We start from the raw sequence: 25,111 nt of genomic DNA, 5'->3' as shown, positions 1-25,111 counted from the left end.
AGAAATTACTGAAAACGTAAATAATTTTCTTAAAATACTTTTATTACTTTTGCCTTCATATTTTTTTCCTTTTGTGAACGGCATGTATCATTAAGGTCACTAGTCGTAAATAGCTACTGAAAAAGAATTTTTGGCAAGTCGATTCAACTCAAAAATGTACGCAGAGCCGTACTCGCTCTTTTCAGTTTTCTAGATACAAAATTTTGAATATCTCCTTTCAAATGTAATTTTTCTAGATCAGGTTTCATTCTTCTTTCACTGATACGTATTTCTGTGACATAATAAACAAAAAAAGTTATATTTATTAGCATATTAAATGTGTAAAGAGTGTTTCGTATTACTATGCATTCAAAGACATTAGTACATTGTGGTGCAAATTACCCTAATATTAGAATGAGTAAATTCTGGTAAAATTTGGCCGAGGAAAACCGGAAGAGTTTCAAATTGCAGATAAATTATTAAAACAACACATCTGGTACAACGTGGTAACTCGTCACAAATTCTTTTTAACTTTATTTATTTTCATTAGTAAGGTGACAGTAATTTGCACCATTACGGTCACACATTTCCAACAACTGCAAATTTTGCTTTCGAAAAAATTTTCAAAATTTGCGTTACAAATTCGTTCTTCCATTATTTGTCGTTAATATTTTTTTATAAACTTGTGTTGCGTCTGTGCTAACCGAATAAATTTTTGTTTGATTTCCGTCACTATTTTTTGAAAGAATGTTAATTTATTTTTAACTATCTTCAGCGGCGGCTCGTGACACAACCAACATTGGTTATTACATATTTACTTTTTGAAGTTAATTTGACAGTTTGATGAATGAGGCATGCTTTCTGGGCAATAGATGATGAAAGCAAGTATCGCACTAACGCTGAATTAAATTTAAACTCGACTATTAAATTACATTGATTCGAAATATTGATGAAGAAATTACAGAACATTGATTGTGAATTAATGGAGTTATTCTAAAACATTGAAACGAAATAACACTTAAATTAAATAACCACTTTTCTCTGTGCCATCTTTCAGTTCAACTGTTGAAATGAAATTTCGAAATGTCAGTACTGTCAACATGCGTAAATTTTGTAGCTTGTCTTACAATATTGACAGTAGTATGAATGAGTTACACGAAAAAAGAACATTTAAAAAACGTTTTTTTAATCTTCTTTTGTTAGACTGGTTTTATATAAATAAAACAATTCCTTTCCCCTCCAATCTCCAATTAGCGCCGCCGCTGGCTACGCGGTCTTGAGACTTGACGTCCCCCAAATGTCATTCGTACTGCGCCATTAGCGCCATTTTAAGTTGTCCAAATTTTCCTAAAAATACATAAATAAAAAACGTAAAGTATTATTTTGTAGTATTTCTTAAATTCAGAAGTTACAATGGCTTCCCGCGTGATATTAAAAAAGCCATTAGAACTAGGCAAGATCCTTTTTAGGGTAAGAGAGCCCCCTGTTGCATAACCTCGAAACACTTATTTATGCACTTTTAGAACCAATCAACGATGTCAGCGTTCGAAATTCAGCACAAGACACCCCTTATTAAGAAAGTCGTAAGTCATTCCAACCATTTCTGCTGATATTCCTGCAGAAAAATTTTAGGCAGCAATCCCCGTAGCTTTATATGGGGGCCGCCACGCTGTCACTATGTTACCTGGGGGCGGAATCGGCCCAGAATTAATGGGTTACGTGAGAGAAGTATTCAAATATGCAGGGGCTCCAGTTGATTTTGAAGTAGTGGAAATTGGGGACGAAAACACTGATTTGGAGTATGCTCTAACGTCAATTAAGCGAAATGGAGTCGCTATAAAAGGTTAATATAGAATTTTAATTGCGTAGGTTTTAACTTTGATTTTTATAGGAAATATTGAAACAAAGAGCGAAAGTGCTAGTGTAGTGTCAAGAAACGTGGCGATCAGAAACGAATTAGACTTGTTTGTGAATGTTTTACATTGTAAATCTTATCCTGGGGTTCCTGCACGCCAAAAAGATATTGATATTGTTATCATAAGGCAAAATACTGAAGGAGAATACGCTATGTTGGAGCATGAGGTTAGGAGGGTGCAATAAGGGCGAAAGTCCCGTGCGCTGAGCACGTTTGCTGTTACGTCATCTGTACCTACACAATTTTTTTCGATTTGTAGAGTGTCGACGGAGTGATTGAAAGCATGAAAGTAGTCACAACATCAAATTCTGATAGAGTGGCGCGATTCGCGTTTGAATATGCCAAAAAGAATGGGAGAAAGAAAGTTACCACTATTCATAAGGCGAATATTATGTAAATACAATTTTTTGTGAGGTTAAGTTTACTATTTTGTTGTTTTTTTTTTAGGAAACTCTCTGACGGGTTATTTTTGGAGACATCTAAGCGGATAGCCAAGGATTATCCAGAAATTGAACACAATGACATGATTATAGATAATTGTTGTATGCAGTTGGTTTCTAAACCTCATCAGTTTGACGTTATGATTATGACAAATCTTTACGGAAGTATTGTTTCAAATGTGGTTTGTGGGTTGATAGGGGGCGCTGGTCTCCTATCCGGGAAAAATTACGGAGATCATGTAGGTTTCTATGTCAGTTGGAAATTTACATATAACCATGTAGAGGCTCCACGTCGTTTTATTTTCTAAGTGATAATAGATTAGCAGTATGTTCAATTTTTAATACTTAAGTTGGTTTAGTAGTACATAGCGCATGCGCCAAAATAGGCAAAATGTAGAACAATGTAGTGGAGAAAATACTATGGAATTCTAAGAAATTATAGTACTGTAGATTATTTATGAGAACATCTATAGTTAATTTTCTCTGCTATATGCATTGAAGTCTAGTTTTTGGCAAATTATTACTTTTGATCGTTTCAGTACGCTATTTTTGAACCCGGAACTCGAAATACAGGCACAGCCATCGCCGGAAAAAACATCGCTAATCCCATCGCCATGTTGAGTGCTTCAGTGGCCATGTTGAAACATCTAGGACACACACAACATGCCGAACTTATACAACGGGCCATTGAAAAAACGATTTGTGAAGAGAAAATACATACTCCTGGTAATTCAAATTTGTGTTTTTTCTTTTCAATATATATGTATATATTTTTGTAGATTTGGGTGGTACCGCAAAGAGCACTGACGTTGTCCAAAGAATAATCGATAACATTTTACAGGCCGATATTAGACCTTGGTAATTTTTTTGTTTTTTTTTTAAACTGGTGTTTGCTTGGTGCTAAATGTATTTCCGTCTCTTTCTAACAAAACTAATTTTCTTGTGCCGCAAGTGAAGTCTAATCCTTTGTAAGTTTGCAGTTGTCCAGTTCACGTGTTAATTTTTTCTTTTTTGTTTGTTTTACAGAATCTGCGACGTTTTGTTTCTCACTATTGTATAAAATGTATATAGATCTTGAAGTGCTGTATTTATTAAAACTTCAATTGTACCTTTTGATGACGCTGAATAAAACCAAAAAATACTAAAAATTTCCATTTTTATTGTCACATAAGTTACGTTAAATTAAAATTTTACAAATTGTAAAAATATAAAAATTTTGCCTCAACCGTCATACATTATGGAATGTAATTAAAATAGTGACGTCCTGGAATCACATTTTCGGGGCAGGCCAAGTGTATGTACCTGTGTATGTAAAATTGTTGTTTATCAACATTTCGTCGGCTTCTTTTGGTCCACGACTTCCGTACCTGCAAAACGTGTATGTTGCGTTAAAATGTAAAGTCGCTTCGTTACGTTTATTATCCGTCATAATAATACTTACGCATAGGGAATTGGTTTGACCTTCTCGTTTTCGATTTGGTGCAATAATGGCGTGAAGATCCTCCAAGCTTCGCTCAACTCGTCCGAACGGACAAAATGCATTTGCGAACCGCAAAACACGTCCAAAATTAACCTCTCGTACGCGTCAGGTAACTTAACACTCTATAAAACACTTATATAATAATAATAATAACAATAATTGTAAACATACAGAGTATCTGTGTCCATACGTAAGATCTAGTTCTGTTTCTTCCATATCGAACGCCATACCTGGTGTTTTCACCATCAACTTCACATACAGAGCCTCACCTGGTTGCACTCTGATAACCAGCTCGTTCCGTTTCGGCTTACCGTCGAAGATATCTCCAGGAACGTCCTTGAACTGAATACGGACCTCAGCCTTGCGTTCGTTTAGTGCTACAAATCATCGTTAGACGTTGATTAGACAACATATTTATGTAAAATACCCTTGCCACACTTTAGGATGAAAGGCACTCCATCCCACCTCTCGTTATTGATATGAAGAGCCGCCAAAGCGTACGTGGGAGTCACGGACCCTTCAGGCACCGTCGGATCATCCAAGTACCCCAACTTCGCCTCTTCCTCGCCGTCCGGATTACCTATATATTGCCCCAAAACCACATCTTTGCGTTCGATCGCTCTAATGCACCTCAAAACTTTGACTTTCTCGTTTCGGATATCGTCAGGATGGACGGACGCAGGTTTCTCCATAGCAACAAGAGTGAGAATTTGGAGAAGATGATTCTGCATAATATCCCGTATAATACCAAACTCATCGAAGTACCCCCCGCGGCCTTGAGTACCAAACGGCTCTTTGAAGCTGATCTGGATAGAGGCGATGTTGTCGCGGTTCCACGTTGGGTTGAAAATGCGGTTACCGAACCTAGAAGACATGTATAAGTACCATTTCGCGCTTGGCACGGCAGTACCTCAAAGTCATGAGATTTTGCACCATTTCCTTCCCTAGGTAATGGTCGATTCTGTAAATTTGCTGTTCCGTGAATAGGGAGGCTAAATGATCGGAAAGTTTTTGCGAAGAAGCCGAATCGCGGCCGAAAGGTTTTTCTATAATGATTCTGGTCCATCCTCTGCAAAAAAAAGGGGGACAAGGTCAAGCAAGTTGCATGATGACTCATTAGCTTACTTTGGAGCCATGCACGAGTTTCTTATGTGGACCGTCACAGGCTCGAATACTGAGGGTGGAAGGGCTAGGTAGAATAGTCTGTTTGCTGTAGGGCCCTTCTCAAAAATGCAAAGTTCTTGATTTAGTTTCTCAAAATCCGTTCTGGAATCGTACGTGCCAGAAACGTAGTAGTTTACGGTCCAGAACTTCTCAAAGCGCTCTTCTTCATTGGCCCTAACCTTAAACGAGCTAGTTAGTGTGGGCGGGGCAAGTGGGTGGCGGTACCTTCATGTAGGGTTTGCATTTTTCTTTGATTTCTTCAATGGAGGTTTTGCTTCTGGCGTATCCATAGAAAACGGTATTAGCAGGGAGGAGGTTGTCCCTGTATAGCCACCACAACGTCGGGTAGATCTTTTTCCTAGCTAAATCACCCTATATATTTTTTACTTTGGTAGTATTACCGCGTTTATGAGAGGACTTACTGATGCTCCAAGGGTCACAAAGACGTGCGGATACTGTCCATCGAAATGGGTCCCATCGTGGTCCATTTCTTTGGACTTGAGTGATTTTCGGTACAGGGCCAAACACACCTCCGAATTTGCTCCATCTGCAAATATATAAATTACAATCAGTTTAAGACTTTGTGGCAATTTACCGTCGTCATCTACTTTAAACAGCGGCATTTCGTGAAGAAACGATCACGTTATTGTGGTCAGATTAACGCAGAACTAACTTAAATACACGATTAGATGACTTTCATTTGTATTTCAATAACACAGTTTTTCAAGGTTATTAAATAAATGTTTATTGCGACTATTTATAAAATTTCCCGCCAATTCCACACCGGGCCAATTTAAAATACACATTATTATTCAATCGGTCACTAAAAATAGACCTTTGAATTTTTTACGTTAATTAAATCGGCTTTTTAAAAGTTTGTTTTATTTACATTATGTTAAATGTTTATGTGGACAATTTACAATGTAAGTAAGCGGCTATTAATTCGCATTCTGGGAAAGATACTTAATAAAAATTATCCTTCAAGTACATTTTCTGTCGTTATGATGTTAGCCGATGTTCATTTACATTGAATTTCTTGTTGTTACTGTTGTATTAATATTAAAAGGCGGACGTCAATTGCCTGTCGGACATGTGTGGAAGTATATTTTCATCAAGCAGTGCGTGAAGTTAAATTCGGGAATGAGGAAATATGAACATATTACATTTCTTAACTGTCGAGTACATAAATAATAATTATCACGGCCTACAGATCTTTTAAATTAGCCACTATCTTTTTAAGTATCGGTGACTCCGCAAAAACGTGGTGCATTTGAGTCCATCACGATTATTGGAGAAAATTAGCAGATAACCTTCTTTTGACCTGCCGCCTTTTCAAAAAAATGTATACCCATAAAAATGCGAATTTTGAATGAACAATAGTCGCGTTAAACACTCACACGCTAAAAAATATGCACACAATGGTATTTGCAAGGGTTTTGTGTAACTATAAACAAACCCACGTGTTTAACGGGTGCCATTGTTTAGGGATAGTTCGAGATCCTAGTGGCATCCCTTCGAAAATGCGCGACCTTGACTGGATTATGCGATACAAAAAACCCGCCAATTTATTAGCTGCGCATATTACAGGTAGAAAAAGGTTTAATAAATAAAGATAAGTGCTTTACTTACGTTTTGGTGTTGTGGTGGTCATTGTAAAATATTTAACACAGTACTACGACAAAACGAACACTTTTCGGGACGAAACAACGAAAAATTTTGGCCCAACTATACGAAACAAGTTGTTTGATGCGTTTGAATATGCAGGTAGGAAATATATGGCGACGCTGCGACAGATGTTATTGTAGTTATACTTGCGAAGGAAGGAGATGGGAGATGCAGATCGTGTTGATGGATTGCGTGGGGTGGTACGCACACCATATGCTATGCAACGATTGGTCGGATTTTCATCAGTTTCCGCCAAATTAAATTATCTCGAATTTTTGCCATTTCATGCTATTAGCAACAATACTGTTGCTCACAATTACGTAATTGTAATTACTAAGGTGTTTAGTAGTTATCAGTCAGGTATTGCTGGTGACAACCAGTTGGAGTGCTGATAGCCAATCATTTGTTATAGGGTGGGCTTAAACAGAACTTGCTGAGTTCATTTAGGATAAATTTCAAAATTTTCTTTATTCATTCATTCAACATTTTTAACTTGAAAGTGTCCTACAAACAATCCCTAGTGAATATATTCAGCAAAAGCATCAACAAGAGTCAAAAATTCTCACTACAAGTTACAGTACCTAACGAAGTAAATTATATGTATTAAAAAAGAAAGGAGTATAAAATGACTAGCTCATCTTTGGCATAGATTAAAAAGTATTTCAATTGTTTTTTCTGATGTGGCGTCTTCTTTTCATGGCCCCCGCTTGTTTGAGGAGCTGCACGTTTTCATCATCACAATCCAGTGATGGATCCCAGATTCTCAATCTCTTTGGCAAATAGATTAGTCCCCCTAGAGTGACACCTGTAATCAGCAACACATAAAATCAGCACTCATGCTTGTCCCTTTTATTGATCAATAGATATCAGTGTTTGACATTTCGCATGGCCATCCCAAACACTTTTTTTTAAGCACTTACAATTTAAAACACACGGAAAAACCACATAAAAATTGAGTGTCGCCGCACGGAAGTATAGAGTTTCCGTGATGTACATGATGATTGTTACCAAGAGGGAAAAAATCCCCATGCTGACAACCCTACAAAACAAAAAGAGTGATTGCGCTAAACTTCATTTCTACCATACGGTTTATAATGAATATACAGGGTGCAATGTATCAAAGCCAACGCTTTTAGAATTGAGTAAACACCCAGTATTCTTGAGGTAGTATATTCCTCTACAACAAACCAATTACTTCACACCCCTAACCTAGCTCTAACCTACCATCGACAAAATCTGTGTCTGAGAAAGCTTTGCTTAGAAAAGACCGTTTTTCTATATAACTTCTCACGGCCGTACCTAGATCCATGAAAGCAACGAAGGCTATCCACCCTCGGAAGGCATATATCATTTTTCTATCCATTTTTTGGGTGTTTTTTCCTGATTGTTGAAGACCCGTCTAGACACAATCATTAAAGGCACGTTAATATTAGCTCAACAAACTTCCATTGTTAACAGGAAATAGAACAGATATGTTTGAATTGTTGCTTTAAATATGTAAAAAGTATCATAAGAGCATTTTCAAAAGACAGGGTGTTGGTAAAAGTGGGGTTATATTTGTTTGTCGCAGAATAGGGGGCAGCACTAGAGACAACAGGCAACCAGGGAAAGTATTTTCGCAGGAACCTGTAACGTCAGTGTATTGATTTTTTTCGGTTCGACACAAGAGTGACGAGTTTCAAGCGAGTGTGGGTAAATGGCACGAGAGTTGAAATAACGACGCCAGCTTCCAAAATTTGTTGTATTTTTGCAGAAGCGACATATATCTTTACAACAAATATTATTGTACAGTATTACCTACATTAAATATGATTTAACGACTACATATTTAATTCTAAACCTTATCTATATAAGTTAATAAATTAAACAATGACATATGAAGCTAATTTATAATAAACGAAGTAACTCCATTAATTTAACACTTTTAACATCATGACTGACGCATTAAATTATTTCAAGTATAGTACAAGATTTTGTACGCGGTACTCTCAAAGATTCATACTAATAACTGTATGAAGTATAGAAACTTACAAATACAACATTAATAAAAACATGCTAGTTGCTTAATTACAAAGCTGATTGAACACTAATGAAAATTTGAGTGGAAGACGAGATGTGACACGGTAAAAAAAGTTTGAAAGTTTATACCATTGAACAATTATACTGCCACTGACGACGATTCCAGCTGCATTTTCGCTCGGACAGTGGGAACATCATCTTCTATTCTTACGAGAAGCCGAATTTTCTAGAAATCGCCAATTAGTCCCAATTAGAACACGAAATCCGTACTTACGGTTTCTCTATCCCCTGGTGTGACAAACCAGAGCCAGATCATGTATCCCGGTATACACAACATGGAGGTCAGCGCCGTAAACCATCCGAACAAATGCGCCCACAATGGAAATTCATAGTTCAAGTATTTCACCGGAGTCCATTGTATCAAATTAAATATGAACACGCCCTGAAATCGACAATTACAATTGATTTATCTTTCCGCTACATCTGACGTACCACACAGATAACCGGAGTAGTAAAGGTCCAGCAGAACTTCCACCAACTTATAGGGTAGTAGCCGATCATTTCCTTGATGCCGTCGTAGAATCGGTTGACACCGAAGGCCCACGAGATCGCGATGCACTCGAAAAAGATGAGGAAGAGCAAACAGAAGCCGCTGACCGCGTAGGAATCCAGGATTTGGAACACGTACATGCCACCCTAGAGTTGGAGCGTTAGAAGTGCTCAAGTCAAGTTAGATCGCGCGTACCTCTGAGATGCAGGACAATCCCACGAGGTACGAGAGGAAGCAGACTATCGCGATGAAGATTTCTTTCCGCTTTCGGAGCAAGTGGGGCCACTCGTCGATGATAGCAGTGACGAAACCCTCCATGGTGCAGAACTGCGAGTCGAGACCTATGAGGAGAATCATGAAGAAGAACAAGCAAGCCCATAAAGGAGACCCGGGTAGCTGGAGGACTGCGGAGGGATATGCCAAGAAGGCAAGTCCAGGTCCTGAAACGAGCATAGTCGTGGAAAATTTACACTCAGAGGTTGCATCTACCTGAAGCAGCGACTTCTGCTACCGGTTTCTGCTGTTCGTGTGCCATGAATCCGACCACTGAAAATATGACAAACCCGGCGAACATGCTCGTGCTCGAGTTAACGCAACACACAATCAAAGCGTCCCTGGAAATTCGTATTTATAATGTTAGAAAGACTAGAAGGTGAGGCAATTACTTATATACATTATTGGTGAATTTATTATAGCTGCCGAGGGCTACCAACGTTCCTAGGCCTAAACCGTACGAGAAGAAAATTTGAGTAACGGCATCGATCCACACTTCCGATTCTTTAAGTTTCGCGGCGTTCGGCATCACGTAGAATTTGATGCCTTCCATAGCTCCGGGTAAGGTGACTCCTCGAATGAGGAGGATGGTCAGTAATACGTAAGGGAATAGGGCGGTGAAGTACACGACTTTGCCGGTCCATTTGACGCCCTTCCAAATGCAGAAATAGCAAACGATCCAGACTAGAAGCAAAGTTCCTGCCAGTTCCCAGCGGATTGATCCCACATGTTCTATTCCCGCGGAAATTTGAAGCGCTCGTCGTCTAAAAACGGAGTAGTTAGGAGGCGTCGGACCACAGTTACAACTTACTCCCAAAATTCTTTAACTGGGTCTGTTAGTTCGGTTACTGAGATGTTATGTTGGTTAATGGTGCAAATTTTGCTAAAGGTGTTATTTTGGAATTGCTCCCAACATGTTAGAGAACTGCGGTCGTAAGGGTTAACACAGTATTTGGTGTTCCAGTAGTTATTACAAGTGCGCCAAGGAACATCTAAATCGTTAGTTTTAGTTTAGTTAGCGACTTTTCTTTATTTTACCTGATCTTAACGACATGAAGAAGTAGAAAATGGCCCAGGCTAAAATCACTATGTAGTAGATGTTCATCCAACATGACATCACCGCAGCTGCATATCCGATTCCTGCAAAAGCCACACCTAGTCTCGGGTTGGAAAATCATTTTCGGTTACCTTTAAATATGGGGGCTATTTTGAACACTCCCAAGCCTCCGATCGTCATCATTTGACCTAGTGCGAGCTCCATGAAGAACATAGGTATTCCAGCAAGGATAAGTGTTATAAAGTAAGGTACAAGAAAGGCACCACCACCATTTTTATAACACAAATAAGGAAACCGCCATACATTTCCTAAACCTATAGCCAAACCAACTACCGATAATATAAAGTCTAGTTTACTACCCCACGTCCCTCGTTCGGGTACATTTTCGTATTTTTGCGGTTGTATTTTATTCGCCGAATTCGGAACACCGGTTAATGTTTGTAACTCGATTTCTTCGTGTCGATTTAAGTTAAGGGTATTTTCTAAGCAATCTTGCGCTTCTTCTTTCCTCTCTGCCATTGTCTCAGAATTCTTCTTACGCTTTGCGGGACGTCAGCTCATTACAGACCAAGGCCGAACCTGCCACCAAAACGACATCAACGGTGTATGCGAAACGTTATTGCATCAACTGAACGCGACATGAAATTTGGTCAACGGTTCGCGGCCGTTTACGCGTTTCCGTCGGCAAGTTGTCGGTCAAGATTCGAACGTTAAACAATGCGAGTGTCCAGGTTGGTTAATCCCCACAATTGCACATGTCGTTTGAGTTGGTTAAGTTCGTTTTCGGCGAACTGACGTTTTATTGAATTAAGCGCTTGTTGAATGCAAGCGGATCGAAATTAGTGCTCTAGATATATTTATATGTAAAGTTGTGGTCCTGTCATCGCGTGGCAGGTCTAAATGAGGTTTAATTTCCGGGTTCGTAGTGGCAGGTGTCAAAAATTTCAGTGGGTCTTGGAGTTGGATCCACTATCTTACGTGTAGCTATTTTGGGAGGTGAAGGGACTCGGACAAAACGTCGAAATGGGTTCATTTCCACTTTTCTTGGTGTTTGCCGTGACAGTTGACGGGAGTTTCTTTGGTAAATATCTCGATGCGAGGGATAATAAACAAGAGCTTCGAAATGAGCGCGTTGTTGATTTTTTGCGAAAAATAAATCAGCTGGGAGCTATAAAGGGAATTAATTGTCCTTCGTGTTTGAGGAAGCGTTTAAGCCGAGAAACTCCCTTGAAACAGAGAAACAGTTCGGTCCCACATAATTATATCCGAACTGAAAGCAAATTGCTATTTTAATTATGGCCCTTATTACGCTCAATTTCTTGGGGTAGATGCTCACGAGCGTGTAAAGCGTTGTATTGAATAGAGAATAGTAGGTAGCCTTTGATGATTTGGTCGAGAGTCGAGAGTAAAAATTGAGATAAAATCCTGAGTATTAAGCCGGAAATGAGTCCGAGCTTCAATCCCGGGATTATTTCGCGGTTTGGTGGATTTGGTTATTAATTCTTGAAAAATGGAGTATCGTGGATGCACCTAACCGGGCTGGAACTAAGTACATCGCTGTAGGTTGTATTATGCATACTATATCTAGGGCACCAATATTATATAACTGGGTATTTCCGCCAATGCTAAGCTTGCTCATCTAGTGTTCGTTCCCTTGTAAATCATGATAGCGAAATTGAAATAAATGTGATATTGTGGGGGTCCACAGACAGATTGTTTTAATAGGGGCTTGCGTCAATTATTAAACCGACACTTTTTAATTCATAGAATCAAAACGAGTCGCGGAGGATTTGCGGCTCGAATCTGACACCCACGAACGATTTAGGAAAAGCCGCGATTTTTCCGCACACACACCCATCGGACGTGCGATTACTGTTTGGGTAAGAATAGGCACGTACGCGTTCCCGGTAAATACCAACAAAAAGAAATCGAAAATCGAGCCGATCGGAGATGTTTGCTTGCGTTCAATTAAAAATTCCGTCCGTGTTCACCTTCTTCGTGGACGCGGTTCTTGTTTTTGGCGCGAGTGGACGAACGACAAGGGAAAAGTCGCGAAAGGGCGCACGGTCATATTTTACTTGATAACTAAATAAGGGTCTCACATTACGCAATATTTACCGATGTAATCCACGTGGTGTGTAAATTCACAAACACTTCACTACGCGGAAATGCGACACCGAACACCGAGAGTGGTCTTCTTGGAGCACTCTGGACCACTGACTCCTGCTACGCGCTACATCGACAGCCTGTTGGAAGCCCTAATCAACAACGTTATCCACCAATCGCGTTGTCATCTTGCGTGGGGAGAGGGGCTAAGGGATATTTTCGGCAAACTCTTACAAAAATTTTCCCTCGTAAGCTTTCGACGATGAAATTCGATCGATGGATTTTCGTGTTTTCAAATGGATCGATGGACGTTTTAAATTCGGCTAAACTTTTTTTTCGAGGTGTACCCACATGCAGATGCTCATTTGTATCGGATTCGTAGGCGACGCCAATTTACCAATTTGAATAATTGGCTAATTTTATTTTCGTATTGTTTGCTGACTTATTATATAAAGTAGTTGCCTTGAGTAAATAATTCATGCTTAATATCGTGAAAGCAGGGGTAAGAAGGCGCTCGCTGCGAATTCAAACGATTATTGACATTTTCGACAGGGACTCTTCCCCGGATGATTTTTTCCTCCCGGGTGTCGACACTTCCAATTTCGCTAAAATTTTTAGAGCTTATTGGAATCGTTGCAAATAATGCATGCGCCCCTAGTCATTTACAGGTATCCGGTCATGTGACATGTATCCTGCCATTGCCACTTCCTTTCCCGTCGCCCTCAGAGGATGTACCTAACCGGGAAATGATTTCTGCAGCGCGACTAGTCATATATTTAAATATTATGGCTCGTTCTAATTATTTGACACTGACTTATGTCCAAAGCATCCGCCCAGCCCGTCTTAGCGCAATTCCCGATTTTCAAAAAAACGACGCAGCGATGGACTTTTTTGCATTTTCGGCGAAGGTGGAGCGGGCCGAACGGGGATTCGTCGGGGGTGATTATGAAATATTTCTCTCAGAAGCATTGTTTCAAACCCAATTGTTAGAAGCCGAGGACCTGTCACTCACTATTAAGGAAATACAAACTTCAATTGTTGAACTTCTCTGGTTTCGCAGATAAGATTCTACTGTTCCTCATAAAATAAAGGACTATCACTTTCGCAGCTAAAAAGAGACCATTTTTGCTCAAAACGTTCGTCTGTTACTTTTGCTCAAACTTGTGACGAACTTCTGCAAACAACAATACGCTATTGTATAACCTGTTGCCTTGTGATTAAAACGACAGGACTCCTTGAAACCTTTATTCACGTATAGGAGAATACAGCAAAGATAAAACACGATAAAACACTATAAAAGTATAAAATATGACAAAGAACAAATGTCATTTCAACTACTTAATTAACTACAAATTGGAATTATTAAAAAAAAAAATTATTAAAGACTGGAATATGGTGGCGGTAAGTCTTCTAGAGCTACCATTTCCTGTTGCTCGCAACTTGCATCAGCTGAGTACAAGTTGATTGTGTATTCGTTGGGTTCATGTGCTTCTTGGTTCGGATTTTCAGCTGCATTCATAGCCAGTTGCAGTTCCCGCGCCATAAGTACCGAAACGAAATCCTTCTTGAACTTTTCTTGCTTTTTATCCTCAGAGAACAAATCCGTTGCCTGTAAAATAACAATGAAAACAAAGTTCCACAAACCCTACAACTTACTATAAACGCCGCCATCAAAACTCCTATAATCGCACCCCCTACGACGTCCTGCAGATGGTTTTCGTTGTAACGCCACAGGTACCACCCGTACAGGAAGCTCACCGATCCAGGAACAACCAACGCCAGCAACTTCGCAGCAAAGCGCTGGCCCTTGTCCAGATGACAGGTCACCAGAAACAAAAACACACTCACGTAGGAAGTGGAGCAGGTTACGAACGAAGGGAAGGAACCACGAGCCTCCAAATCAAGAGTGTGCACGCTCTTCTCCATCAACGGTTGAGAGCAGTTCTGGCAGCAATACAGCCACTTGAGTCCCTCATTCTGGAAGAACGAAGGGATGGGAAAGCTGATCAAACTTTGCAGAACATAGGTCACATCCCAGCTGAGCAAAAAACCCAGGAAGTAGTACACTGAAAAAATAAAAATTTTTGTTAGTGCGGGCAATGGTCTCAAGTGACGTACTTATGTTGAGGAAGTTGTTGGTGGTTGCTCCGCAGATGAACATCTCGAGCGAAAGGAGCAGCACCACGATGGTGGAAACACCAAGAACGGTGACGATGGGCCACTTGTGGTCCACAGGGGTGAGGACTTGGTCGAAAGTCTGCTCACCGCAGAAGAGGGTCATGTTGAAGGCGTCCACATCGATCTCGGGGGCGCTTGAAACAGAGAAATGGTAATTTGTACATGCTGGGGTTGTAGTCATACAACCACGTACTGAGTTATTATTTGAAATTTAGAAAATGTTAAAATAACAATTTAAGCCTTTTATAGTTCAAATTAAAACATTCATAACCTAAAATAGAAAATCAAAATAGCAAACACGAAAAGAAAAACTTTTAAAGTTTTACTTGATAGTGCACCAATGTTTCAAGAACTGCATGATGAGTGAACAAATAAAAGTAAGTAGGCGTTTCAAGAATTTTGAAAAACCCTTTTCAAGTTAAAAATGTTTTTGATTGATTATAGTTGACCTTGCAAATTTTGAAGAAATTTTGAAACACTTCAAAATACATTCAAAATACAAAATAGAAAGTCAGAATCACAAATACTGAAAGAAAAACTTGTAGTTAAAAAGTAACGCGTGGCCAAAGAACCTTAGACAACTTCATTTAATGTTAAAAATGTTGATTATTTTGCAAAACAATGAAAATAAATGCACAAAAGTACTTACATAAGTTTTCCCTTTAACAAACAACTGAAAATTTTCAAAACTGCAAATACTCTGTATTTGGTCATTTTGAAAATTAAAAGTTAGTAGTGATAAAAAAATGTAAAAATCACTTACCCAGTGAAGAAGGAGGCGGCGGTAAAGAAGATAATGGTCAGCCAGTGAAAAGCAATGAAAAGCTTGTCCGTGATCCAGCCAAGCTTTTTCTCTTTAGCTGTTGCACAAAACCAATTTAGTTAAACTGTTAACTTCGAAAAAGTATTCTTACCGGATTTTTTTTGCTCATACTTAAATTTGAATTCAATCGGAAGCATGTTTCTTACAACTGAGGCTTAAGGCACTCGGGGAGGCTATATAAAAAGTAACGCAAGTGGTGGGGAGAGCATAATCGTATCTAAAGACAAGGAAAGACGATATGAATACATGAAGGCACTATTAGTGTGTAATCTTTGATTCATACATGAAGAATTTTTGATTTCTTTTGATTGACGTACAATTTTTGGATAAATTTTGACGATCAAGAAACTTAAGAGGTCAATTGTTTCCAATTTTTGGACCTGGTTTCTGTCACCGTGAAACTAAATTTTTCCCAGGTTCAATGATTCATATTTATTGTAGCAACATAACGATAAGCTAAAACTGAAATGATACATCTTGAAGGAATAATGTTACAATAACTAATTATCTCGAAAGAAACTCAATTCCTGTTGCGGCCGATTGTCTTACTGCAAATTTTTGTTTAAATAAACAAACAAAGGTCACCAACTAGACGAAATCGACGAAATTTAATGTTTAAGTGTTAGCATTTGTAACAATGTTTCCTACAAACTTGGTGGTAAAGAAATTTTCAACAATTTTATGTCTCTTTAGAAAAATGTCAAAAATTTATTTTTGACATTTTTTAATTTTAATTTAATTAATAAAATTTTGGAAGTACAAGGTCACTATCGAACAATAAAAAGTGAAACGGAGCCAAGACAGAGCCCTGTGATACTTTTTTTATTTTTTCTTTCAACATGAAAAAAAAAGTTAATACACTATGAAATAACTGGATTTTTGATATTCTAACAACGAATGTTATTGATCGAAAAAGCTAGAGTAAAAGATAAAATTATTCTCTGTGAATTCTTGCGGATGGTAAAATTATCTAAGGTAATGCGAAATAATGTTTTATTTATTATAAAGAAAATAGCAACGACGACACAAAGAGCAATAGACGCATAAAAGGACAAGAGTAGACACATAAAATTTGGAGATCAATGTCGTGGAAAGCTTGTTAGATCCGTTGAAAGAAATCTGTAGACGTGATAACTTCATGGCGGCAAAAATCTGGTAATTTATTTTTATCGTCTGGCATTTTTTAATACCTTCTCGAGGTTTCTTTGTAAAAATTTTGCTGACGCTTAATCACGAGCGATTTTCCAATAAGTCATTGTTCTTGAAAAAGCAGTTTATCTCCAGATGCTTCGACTATCTATCGGAAAAATTTATAAACCTGGCACCTGTGAAGCTATCGTGGAAAATCACATGTTAGGAATGTACATAGCGACAACAAGGTAAAGTGCACTGATGTAAAAATCAGATTAATTACTTTTGTGGATGTTTTCTTAAAATGCTGCTCCATCTGTGCTCAATAGCCCGTCTTAACTACCCCGATAAGAATCAAATAGGCTCCGAGTGAGATTACAGTTTCAACTCTAGCACCATCTCTTGGTCACTTTCCAGCCTGGAATTGCAGAGACTCTTGGTTTCTGTCGATTCATGCCGTTAGGAGCAATTTAATACTCAAAGATAGTGTTCTCGTAAACACGAACAGGAAATAGCAGAAGCGTGAATGGGAATTAGAAATAAAAGTGCGATTTGGTTGTCCATTTAATCAGTTCCATCAAATTTTAACAGCTACAGATAAATGTTTCTAGTTTACAACGACTGCTCTAATTTTACACAAATAAACTATTTTTTTTAGTATCACAATATTTTTAGCTTAAACACACGTCTAAGACTAATTCGATATGATTCATCTATTCTACGATAAATAAATCACATTTAAACAACTTTGTACGAGTCTCTTAAATTACGACGTTAAGGAACATGGAGATTTTCGAAATAAACACACAATGTATAGAAAAATAGAACTATTCTAACGACGATCGAAATAAATTTGATTTTCAAAGTTTAACGATATAGTGGGGATTAACAGATGCTAGACGATTATTTACAATAAATTCGTTCCTTTCTTGGCACATCACTTAAAACTGGAAATTGAGTATATACAAAGGAAAGCTTGGAAGTAAAATTGCGTTCGTTTTAGCACCTTCGTGTCTCATAATTTTTTTTTTTTTTTTGAATGGGGAAAATAATTATTTACACACTTTTTACATTCTTACGGCTAACCCAATCAGCTCCTGGCGTATATACAGATAAAACAGGAAGCTATTTTACACCACACGTGAGGCACAGACGAAAGAAACATGAGCAATAAGTAGTATAAAATCGATAATTAAAATCCGAACAAAGCAATATACATCACAATATTTAATACTGATTCATCTCTACAAATACTGCTAAGTCTCACATCAAGATCAAGAATACTCAGTTTTGAAGATACACCTAGCAAAATTAGTTTTTACTGCAATATTACTGCAATACGTGTAAGGGCTCAACATCAATTAACTTATTTATATTTTTAAACATTAATATCAACAAGAAAATCGAAAATTTAACACGGATTTCAGGACATATATCTTGTAAATACTAATTTTGGTTTTGGATTTTGACTTTGATTCTTATATTGACACGTTAGGGAAGACACAGTTTAACTCAGAGAACTTTCTTCAATGCTGGGACTTGGAAGGGCGTTCGGGTCACCATTGGCATGCTTTTGGCCCAATCTTGGAGAAGATCTTGAATTACTTGTCATTGACTGAATCGTTTGAGAGCGAGGGCCTGCAAATCTCATGCTGTAAGCGGGACGGTCCTGCGCAACACCCTGAAACCACAAACCAGTCATACACAAAAATGTGACAAATAACGATTTTCCGACTTCGAAAATTTCCTTCGACGGTAAATGAAACTATATTATTAAAGCATGATAGTGTGTGTGCCAAATTATTAACGTCTTTGATGGTACACATCTACGTGATTAAGCACAAACAAATAAAATCAGTTGTTTGGCACGTCTTTATAATTTCGGGCTAGCCACAATTTTGTTTTCGATTCGGATACGAGCCGTTAATTTGGAGTTAACAGCTTTGAAACGAAAACAAAGCTGTGTTGTATCAATAATAGAGCGACATACTTTATTCTCAACGGCGTCGCACAAAACTGGTGCACTGACAAGTGGATCGAATTATTTAAAAGTCGCCCGACAAAGTGAAATATTTGTACCCATTTTCAAACGGATTGTGAGACGTTAGATTAAATTTCTAAATTTTCGCACTTGTGTTACAAACCGCAGGTATTTAGCTGTTTAAATTTCTGGATGTTTTTGAAATAGTTGCGTAAATTATCCGTGGAATCGATAAGCTGAGTGAATCGTTTGTGATGGGCTATCCCGTCCGGGGTGATATAATTCAATTTGGATGATTTGATAAAGGGTGGGTTTTAAGAAATCGATCCGTCAGTCAGAATTTGGGGTTGTTTAGTGTTAACTCACCTGGTTTCCGTTGCCTTGGCGTACGTTCTTGTAAGGTTGGAAGAGAACGAGATAAACTTTTGGGGTAAATAAACAGCCCAGAGCAACAGTTGCGCTGATGTTGAGACACATGCACATGCTGACTATCTGGATCTGTCGGCAAAGGGTTGTTATTTTGGGTGGTAATACGTTTTAACGGATTACCTTGTAGTCGTTATTTGTTCCAAAGTAAATAGGAAGAAAAGCCAGCCAGACAATACAGGTCGAATACATCGTAAATCCAATATACTTAGCTTCGTTAAAATTCTCAGGAATTTTTCGGGTTTTGAAAGCGTACCAGGTGCACAAAATAATGAGTATCATATTATAAACCAGAGACATGATCAAGGAGAAAGTTGAAACTCGGCAGGTCAAGACGGCTGTTAACGGGTACGGGTATATTTCTCGAATATCCGGGCGCTCAATCACCAGCCAGACTATCGCTCCAATCAGTTGTATTGATACGATCCCTGTTGAAAAATGCTTTAATCTCAAAAAACCACCAGCAGACAGCCCCGGAAACCGGCACAGGCAAAGCCGAAAACGGCGGATGCGCCGGGAAACCCATATTTCAGTATAACTTCACTCGACGCAAACAAAACAATGCTTCGCACTAAACCAACGCAAAAATATACTACAATATACTCATTTTCTAGTTAGAACTAAAACACGATAGTTCCGTCTCTCTCGCACCCACGCGTTTCACAATAAGACCTGAGTATCACACGGAGCACTCCGAGCACCTCTAATTTGTTCTTTGTTCTCTTCTTCGTTCTGTTTAAACAGTAAGGATTCCCTTCAACGAAACGCACTTAACGAAAGACTAGGACCGAGCTTTTTTTATCCGTAAACAAATTTCCAAGGAAGCTATCTGCGACAAGTTGTGCCGCCTCCGCGTCGGTAAGCCGAGGTAACTCTGAATATCTTTCTCATAATTTCGGTGATTAGTGTGTTTACTACTTCCCCTCGTTTCAGACTTTTTACCCTAAAGAGTGATTTATATGTAAACAGCGCACATCAAGTCATATGCATACAAATTATTATTGTTTCGATGCGGCTCGATCTCGGCTATGTTATAATAATTATTTCGTTATCGATATTTTGCTAATTTGCATGCGGCAATAAAAATTAACAATAACAATGGAAGTGGGCTGTAAAACAACGCAGCTCTAAATGGAAAACGTAACGAGAAATGAATTGTGAATTTGATGCTGGGGCGATCTCCAATTGCATAAATTCGTGCTTCGATAGATTCGTCCACCAAATGTTTTAATAATAAAACGTCATGGTTCTGTCTCACACAGAGTTCAAACGTGATCCGCGATTTTTTGTAACTGTACTAAATTAAGGCGCCACCTTCAAGCTAAAAACAACGGCGTTTATAAAATTTCAATATTTTTATCGGTTCTCAAAATATAAGGAAGCGAAGTTTTGTTCAGGATACATGTAGAAACCTTTGGCGCATAGCCATAGGAATAGACGTGATAATCGTAGTGGTGTTTTATGTAAAAACTGATAGAAATGCAGCGGCCCACTATTGTGTCGAAGTCGTATTGTGGCGTCGTGGTTGAAAAATGGCAACCGTGAGTAATTCGTGTCATTAATAATAAGTTTGAAAATTAGTAATAAAATGAACTTAACTCGGGCGCACATTGAAGTTTTTTGCGTTGTTTTTTGTAAGTTGGCGTCCATTAGAGCGGGGGAACAATTAGAAGAGTTGATGAAAGCAGTGAAAGGGTGATTTTATGGGGCAAAAATGCAGTTTTGAAGAAGGCGCTTTATAAATCACGCTTGAAATTGATGATGGTGCTTCTTTCCCTGAAAAAGACGGTATTTACTCACCGAGAGCGATGGCGACTTGCGAAATGGGCGAAGTATAAACGGGTCTTTTGATACTCTTCACTCCTCGATTAAATATCCTGGAGATGCGATTGGTTTTGGTGAAAATGGCGCTGTAGCAGACGCTGAGGCACAAGCCGAGGCCGATCCGCATAACGGCGCAAGTTTCGACTGAGGGTTTAGCGAGGATGACGAAGGACATGGAGTAGCAGCAGAGGACGCCGCTGAGGAGGACGTAGCAGAGCTCGCGGCCCGAGGCCATGATCACCGGGGTGCGGTTGTAGCGGATGAAGACGCAGGTGGTGAAGATGGTGCAGAGGATGCCGAAGGAGGAAAAGACCAAAGGGACGAGGGCCCAAGGGCTGAGCCACTCGATGACGAGCGCCTGCAGTTTGTCGCAGTCGGTTTTATCCTTGTTGGGGGCGTACCCGGGCAAGCAGGATTTGCAAGTGTCGTTGAAGACGTAAGCGTCCTCCCGGCAGGAAACGCACACCCAGCAACACTGATCCTAAAAGCGACGATTAGATGTCAGAATTGCCCGGAAATCTAACCGACACCAAACTTGCCTGATAGTTCCTTATGTGCCCTGATGGACATGTTTCGCTGCAAATTGACTTGGGCATTTCGCTGCTCTCCCTCCACTGGATCCGGCTTAAGTTCAGATTTAGCCTAGAACGCCGTAAGAAATGTCTATTATAAATTTCACTTCCGTCATCGACCCTTTGCTTATGCTAAAACAACTTATACATACGTGAAATGTAGTTTCCCTCAAAATTTATTGAAATCAAAATTGGAATTTTAAATCCGCTTTCTGGACCGCATTTGCTGACCTACACCCTTATAATCTGATAGAGGTTTTAGCTGCAAGAACAATCACAACACGAGATTTTCTTCGGTTGTGGAATTGGCGCAGTCGGTAGGATCGCAAGCGTCAAAATCTTTACAAAACGCCAGATTTAGCCCTCCGTCTTTCCAAATTAACAGCAGTTTGTAGATCATCCATTCTGCGCTAGCTCGTTTTCTTCGAAAAAGCAGCCACTTGATTGTGGCGCGTTGTCGCAATCAATGGAGGTCTGACATTTAAAAACAATAGCGAAAAAAATGAAATAATTTGTATTGGAATCTCACACGCATGAGCAATTGAAATAAAAAAGTATAGCGCGAATGGTTGTGAGGCGAGAACAAGAGGCAAATAATGAAGGGAAACAGAATCGATGAATGAGGAATAATCTGAATAACCGCCTGCCTACGTTTTGGTTTAAAAATTAAATAGACACTGTCAGGTTTCTGTTTTTCGCATGGGAACGACAATAAAATAACTCCATTATTTAACCGAAATGTAATAAACATTGCCAAGCTACTTCGCTTTAAATTATGTACCCTCTAATTTTATTTGAATACGATTTAATCTCGGAGTTCGCGAGAGCGTTTAACTAGTTTTAATAATTTTCGGATTGAATTTTAAGCAAAACGTTTACGTGTTTTGGCAATTATAAGTAGTGTTATAAAATTGAGATTGTTGTAAAATTAGTTCCTTGGAAGCGTTGTAGCTGGATGATTAAAGTTCATAAGCAACCGCTCATATTGTATTCTCTAATGGTGGGTTAAATAAGGTAATTTTCCGGTGTTATAACAATAAGGATGCACACTCCGGAGGGAGCTGTCTGCACGAATTTATCCCTACATTAGAAAAACTAATAAAGAAAATTAGTCAAGCTTCAAGTTTCACACTTTACACTTACGTGAATAATGGAAACGGAACCGTGCTTGTTTTGACAGTATTTTTCACGTTTCACCGTTTTTGAAACACTTTATCATCTATATGCTAGTACTAGAGTCGCAGAACTGTTGTGTTGAACGTAATTTATATGTTTTGCGGATATATAAAATTTTTTAAGGTAGTCGTTGTAAGTGTTTTGGTGGAAGTTCATACGAATACCACTTTCAAGATTGTGAGGATGTGGCGTCGTAAAGAACTCGAGACATTTCCTTGCAATATTTTCAGCTACGTGCTGGAATAGAACTTCTTTCAGTTGCAACGAGCATCCAAATGCATTCCACGTAATTATGTGTCCTGAGTCACACCAGCGCGTTGCTTATTTCCACGATCAACCCGTATGTTTACAAATTATGGGCAGATCAATAAATGATACACGTGGAGTATTAAAAATAACATAAACACTATAAAGTTTGTAGTTACTCAGCTGTAAAAAAATTCTATCAAAAATGCACTTATTGCATTAAGTTAATTTCATTTACAAACTTTTAAAATTTTTCATAACACTGGATATAATTGCGATCGAACGTAACACTAATAACGAGATGTTTACGGAAAAGGAGATAGAATTACTCCCGATAAAACTACGGACGACTTCGAAGAATTTTATCCCTAAATGCTTCGTGTCCGCTTCTTGGTAAACATCTTTTATTTTATAAAGGTTGCACTGTTTGAAAAATAACTTGAATACGCAGATATTCAGTCAGTGAAAAGATATGCATTTTTTAAATTGCTCTGTTGTTAATTGCGATGTGCTGATTTGAGTAATATCATAACTATTTTTCCAGATTAAGAAAAGATAAAATACCTAAACGTGGAAACATAAATTGCGATTTGTTCGGATCAGTGAATTTCCCAAAAACCTGAAAAGGAATTGAATAACAACTTCATACATTGCTAAAAACAAATTTCAAAAAATAAACTTTAATTTATTAAACTAAAATAAATATTTCTAATATTTTCGAATATCTCGATGTTGCTCCGTGGCCCTAAATACGCTATGTTTTTGAAATCAGCACGTCGACATCTATATCCCTGAATTTTTTGAGAATTTTTAGACCACTATTTCAAAAATGAAATTTTTCCAATACTGAATGTATATCCACCCCCTTATGCAAGTTTCGACCCATTTTCGACGACTTTCGAAATTGAACTAAATACATCTTCTTGTAGATTTTGGGCATTTTATATCTGAAATGTAGACAAAAAGCTAAAACTAACCCCACCCACTTCGCTTTGGAATTTCGTTGGGTTATTTGATTAGATGGAAATTAAACTTTATTTTGTGGAGTGGTTGAATTTGCTAAAAAAATTCAAAGTGGCCCCGCCCACCCACCCGGTTTTTCTTCTGATCATTAATTTTATTAGACAAAAAGGAGGTTTTATGTTGATAAACATTGGAATCTAGACAAAAAGGTAAAACTAGCCCCACGCACCCCCGCTTTTGAATTTCATTGGCTTTTTTCATCGGATAAAGACTGAATTTTAATTTGTTAAGTGGTAAAATGAGCGCTTAGAAAAATTCAAAGTGACCCACTCGGTTTTCTTTCAAATCATTTATTTTATTGAACAAAAAGTGGATTTCATAGTGATAAATAATGAAATTTAGACAAAAAAGGTAAAACTAATCCCACCTATCTCCGCTTTTGAATTTCATTGGCTACCTAGGCTTAAAAAATTCGAAGTGGACCCGCCCATTTACCGGGTTTTCCTTCTAATCACATATTTTATTGGACAAAACGGGGTTTTATGTTGATAAAATGATAAACATTGGAATCTAGACTAAAAGGTAAAACTAACCCCACCCACCTCCGCTTTCGAATTTCACTGTTTTTTTTGCGATGTGATGAAGACTGAATTTTACTGTGTCAAGTGGCTAAAAAATTCAAAGTGGCCCCGCCCACCCACCCGGTTTTCTTTCTAATCACTCATTGTATCGAACAAAAAAGGATTTTATAGAGATAAAGAATGGAATCCAGACAAAAAAGGTAAAACTAATCGCACCCCCCACTGCTTTTGAATTTAATTGGTTTTTTGATTAGATGAAGACTGAATTTTACTACGTCAGATAAGACTTTTCTTGTAGATTTCTAGCCATTGAACGGCCTCGATTCTTTGATAAATCCAACAGTTTTTCCAGAATCGGTCGGTGAAATGTCGAAATTTTCGAATTTTTAGAAAATTTGTCTTTAAAACCGAATATTTTAAAAATATTGCGCGATGAACATATATGCGACATATTTTTGGAATCAGCACGTTGGGATCTATATCCCTGAATTTTTTGAAAATTTTTAGACCACTTTTTCAAAAGAGAAATTTTTCCAATACTGAAATTCTTCAAATTTCGACC

At 38.3% G+C, this 25,111-nt stretch overlaps 6 protein-coding genes across 9 annotated transcripts in view; 1 reads left to right on the top strand and 5 right to left on the bottom strand.

The window, feature by feature from the left end:
• The first annotated feature begins 1,272 nt into the window (after positions 1–1,272).
• LOC135141707 (isocitrate dehydrogenase [NAD] subunit gamma, mitochondrial-like) lies at positions 1,273–3,980 on the top strand. Of its 2 annotated transcripts, none has more exons than XM_064073036.1 (9): positions 1,273–1,449; positions 1,503–1,562; positions 1,612–1,822; positions 1,871–2,061; positions 2,154–2,287; positions 2,342–2,573; positions 2,874–3,060; positions 3,114–3,192; positions 3,782–3,980. In XM_064073036.1, the coding sequence occupies exons 1-9, from the start codon at positions 1,393–1,395 to the stop codon at positions 3,792–3,794; spliced, it is 1,164 nt and encodes a 387-aa protein (XP_063929106.1). In that variant the 5' UTR covers positions 1,273–1,392; the 3' UTR covers positions 3,795–3,980. The 2 variants fall into 2 exon arrangements, with proteins under 2 accessions (XP_063929106.1, XP_063929107.1); XM_064073037.1 differs by lacking the exon at positions 3,782–3,980 and adding an exon at positions 3,361–3,482.
• Positions 3,474–6,761, bottom strand: LOC135141706 (glucose-6-phosphate 1-dehydrogenase). 2 transcript variants are annotated; one of them, XM_064073035.1, is made up of 9 exons: positions 6,608–6,761; positions 5,401–5,525; positions 5,204–5,350; positions 4,940–5,157; positions 4,725–4,883; positions 4,242–4,678; positions 3,986–4,191; positions 3,776–3,936; positions 3,474–3,701 (listed from the first exon to the last, which is right to left on the bottom strand). In XM_064073035.1, the coding sequence occupies exons 1-9, from the start codon at positions 6,627–6,629 to the stop codon at positions 3,605–3,607; spliced, it is 1,572 nt and encodes a 523-aa protein (XP_063929105.1). In that variant the 5' UTR covers positions 6,630–6,761; the 3' UTR covers positions 3,474–3,604. The 2 variants fall into 2 exon arrangements, with proteins under 2 accessions (XP_063929105.1, XP_063929104.1); XM_064073034.1 differs by lacking the exon at positions 6,608–6,761 and adding an exon at positions 5,574–5,701.
• Positions 6,762–7,081: 320 nt separating this feature from the next.
• Positions 7,082–8,226, bottom strand: LOC135141467 (uncharacterized). Its single transcript, XM_064072584.1, has 4 exons — positions 7,868–8,226; positions 7,730–7,820; positions 7,564–7,682; positions 7,082–7,448 (listed from the first exon to the last, which is right to left on the bottom strand). Exons 1-4 carry the CDS (start codon positions 8,004–8,006, stop codon positions 7,306–7,308), a joined length of 492 nt encoding a protein of 163 aa, XP_063928654.1. The 5' UTR covers positions 8,007–8,226; the 3' UTR covers positions 7,082–7,305.
• A 153-nt stretch (positions 8,227–8,379) lies between these two features.
• On the bottom strand, positions 8,380–12,760 carry LOC135141437 (sodium- and chloride-dependent GABA transporter 1). 2 transcript variants are annotated; one of them, XM_064072531.1, is made up of 10 exons: positions 12,645–12,760; positions 10,674–11,121; positions 10,524–10,625; positions 10,297–10,477; positions 9,878–10,249; positions 9,702–9,826; positions 9,408–9,652; positions 9,155–9,358; positions 8,937–9,104; positions 8,380–8,888 (listed from the first exon to the last, which is right to left on the bottom strand). In XM_064072531.1, exons 2-10 carry the CDS (start codon positions 11,059–11,061, stop codon positions 8,802–8,804), a joined length of 1,872 nt encoding a protein of 623 aa, XP_063928601.1. In that variant the 5' UTR covers positions 11,062–11,121; positions 12,645–12,760; the 3' UTR covers positions 8,380–8,801. The 2 variants fall into 2 exon arrangements, with proteins under 2 accessions (XP_063928601.1, XP_063928600.1); XM_064072530.1 differs by having other exon boundaries at positions 12,661–12,760.
• A 1,181-nt stretch (positions 12,761–13,941) lies between these two features.
• On the bottom strand, positions 13,942–15,786 carry LOC135141713 (uncharacterized). The gene is made up of 5 exons (XM_064073049.1): positions 15,741–15,786; positions 15,590–15,686; positions 14,767–14,960; positions 14,305–14,714; positions 13,942–14,257 (listed from the first exon to the last, which is right to left on the bottom strand). The coding sequence occupies exons 1-5, from the start codon at positions 15,784–15,786 to the stop codon at positions 14,027–14,029; spliced, it is 978 nt and encodes a 325-aa protein (XP_063929119.1). The 3' UTR covers positions 13,942–14,026.
• A 1,551-nt stretch (positions 15,787–17,337) lies between these two features.
• The window catches only part of LOC135141708 (metabotropic glutamate receptor 7-like), a 68,837-nt gene continuing 61,063 nt past the window's right edge, over positions 17,338–25,111 (bottom strand). Inside the window, exons 9-13 of the mRNA XM_064073038.1 lie at positions 21,551–21,653; positions 20,988–21,492; positions 19,311–19,615; positions 19,128–19,259; positions 17,338–18,461 (exon numbers count right to left, since the gene is read on the bottom strand). Of these exons, the coding sequence (XP_063929108.1) occupies positions 18,288–18,461; positions 19,128–19,259; positions 19,311–19,615; positions 20,988–21,492; positions 21,551–21,653 (1,219 nt within the window). The 3' untranslated portion in view covers positions 17,338–18,287. The remainder of the gene's footprint in view (positions 18,462–19,127; positions 19,260–19,310; positions 19,616–20,987; positions 21,493–21,550; positions 21,654–25,111) is intronic.

The sequence above is a fragment of the Zophobas morio genome, unplaced genomic scaffold (genome assembly GCF_036711695.1).
Source record: "Zophobas morio isolate AGI-343-1 ecotype UQ-CSIRO unplaced genomic scaffold, CSIRO_AGI_Zmor_V1 ptg000044l, whole genome shotgun sequence".
In the NCBI taxonomy this organism is placed as follows: Eukaryota; Metazoa; Arthropoda; class Insecta; order Coleoptera; family Tenebrionidae; genus Zophobas; species Zophobas morio.
Note: the sequence above shows the minus strand (reverse complement) of the source record. Positions and strands in the feature narration are given on the sequence as shown.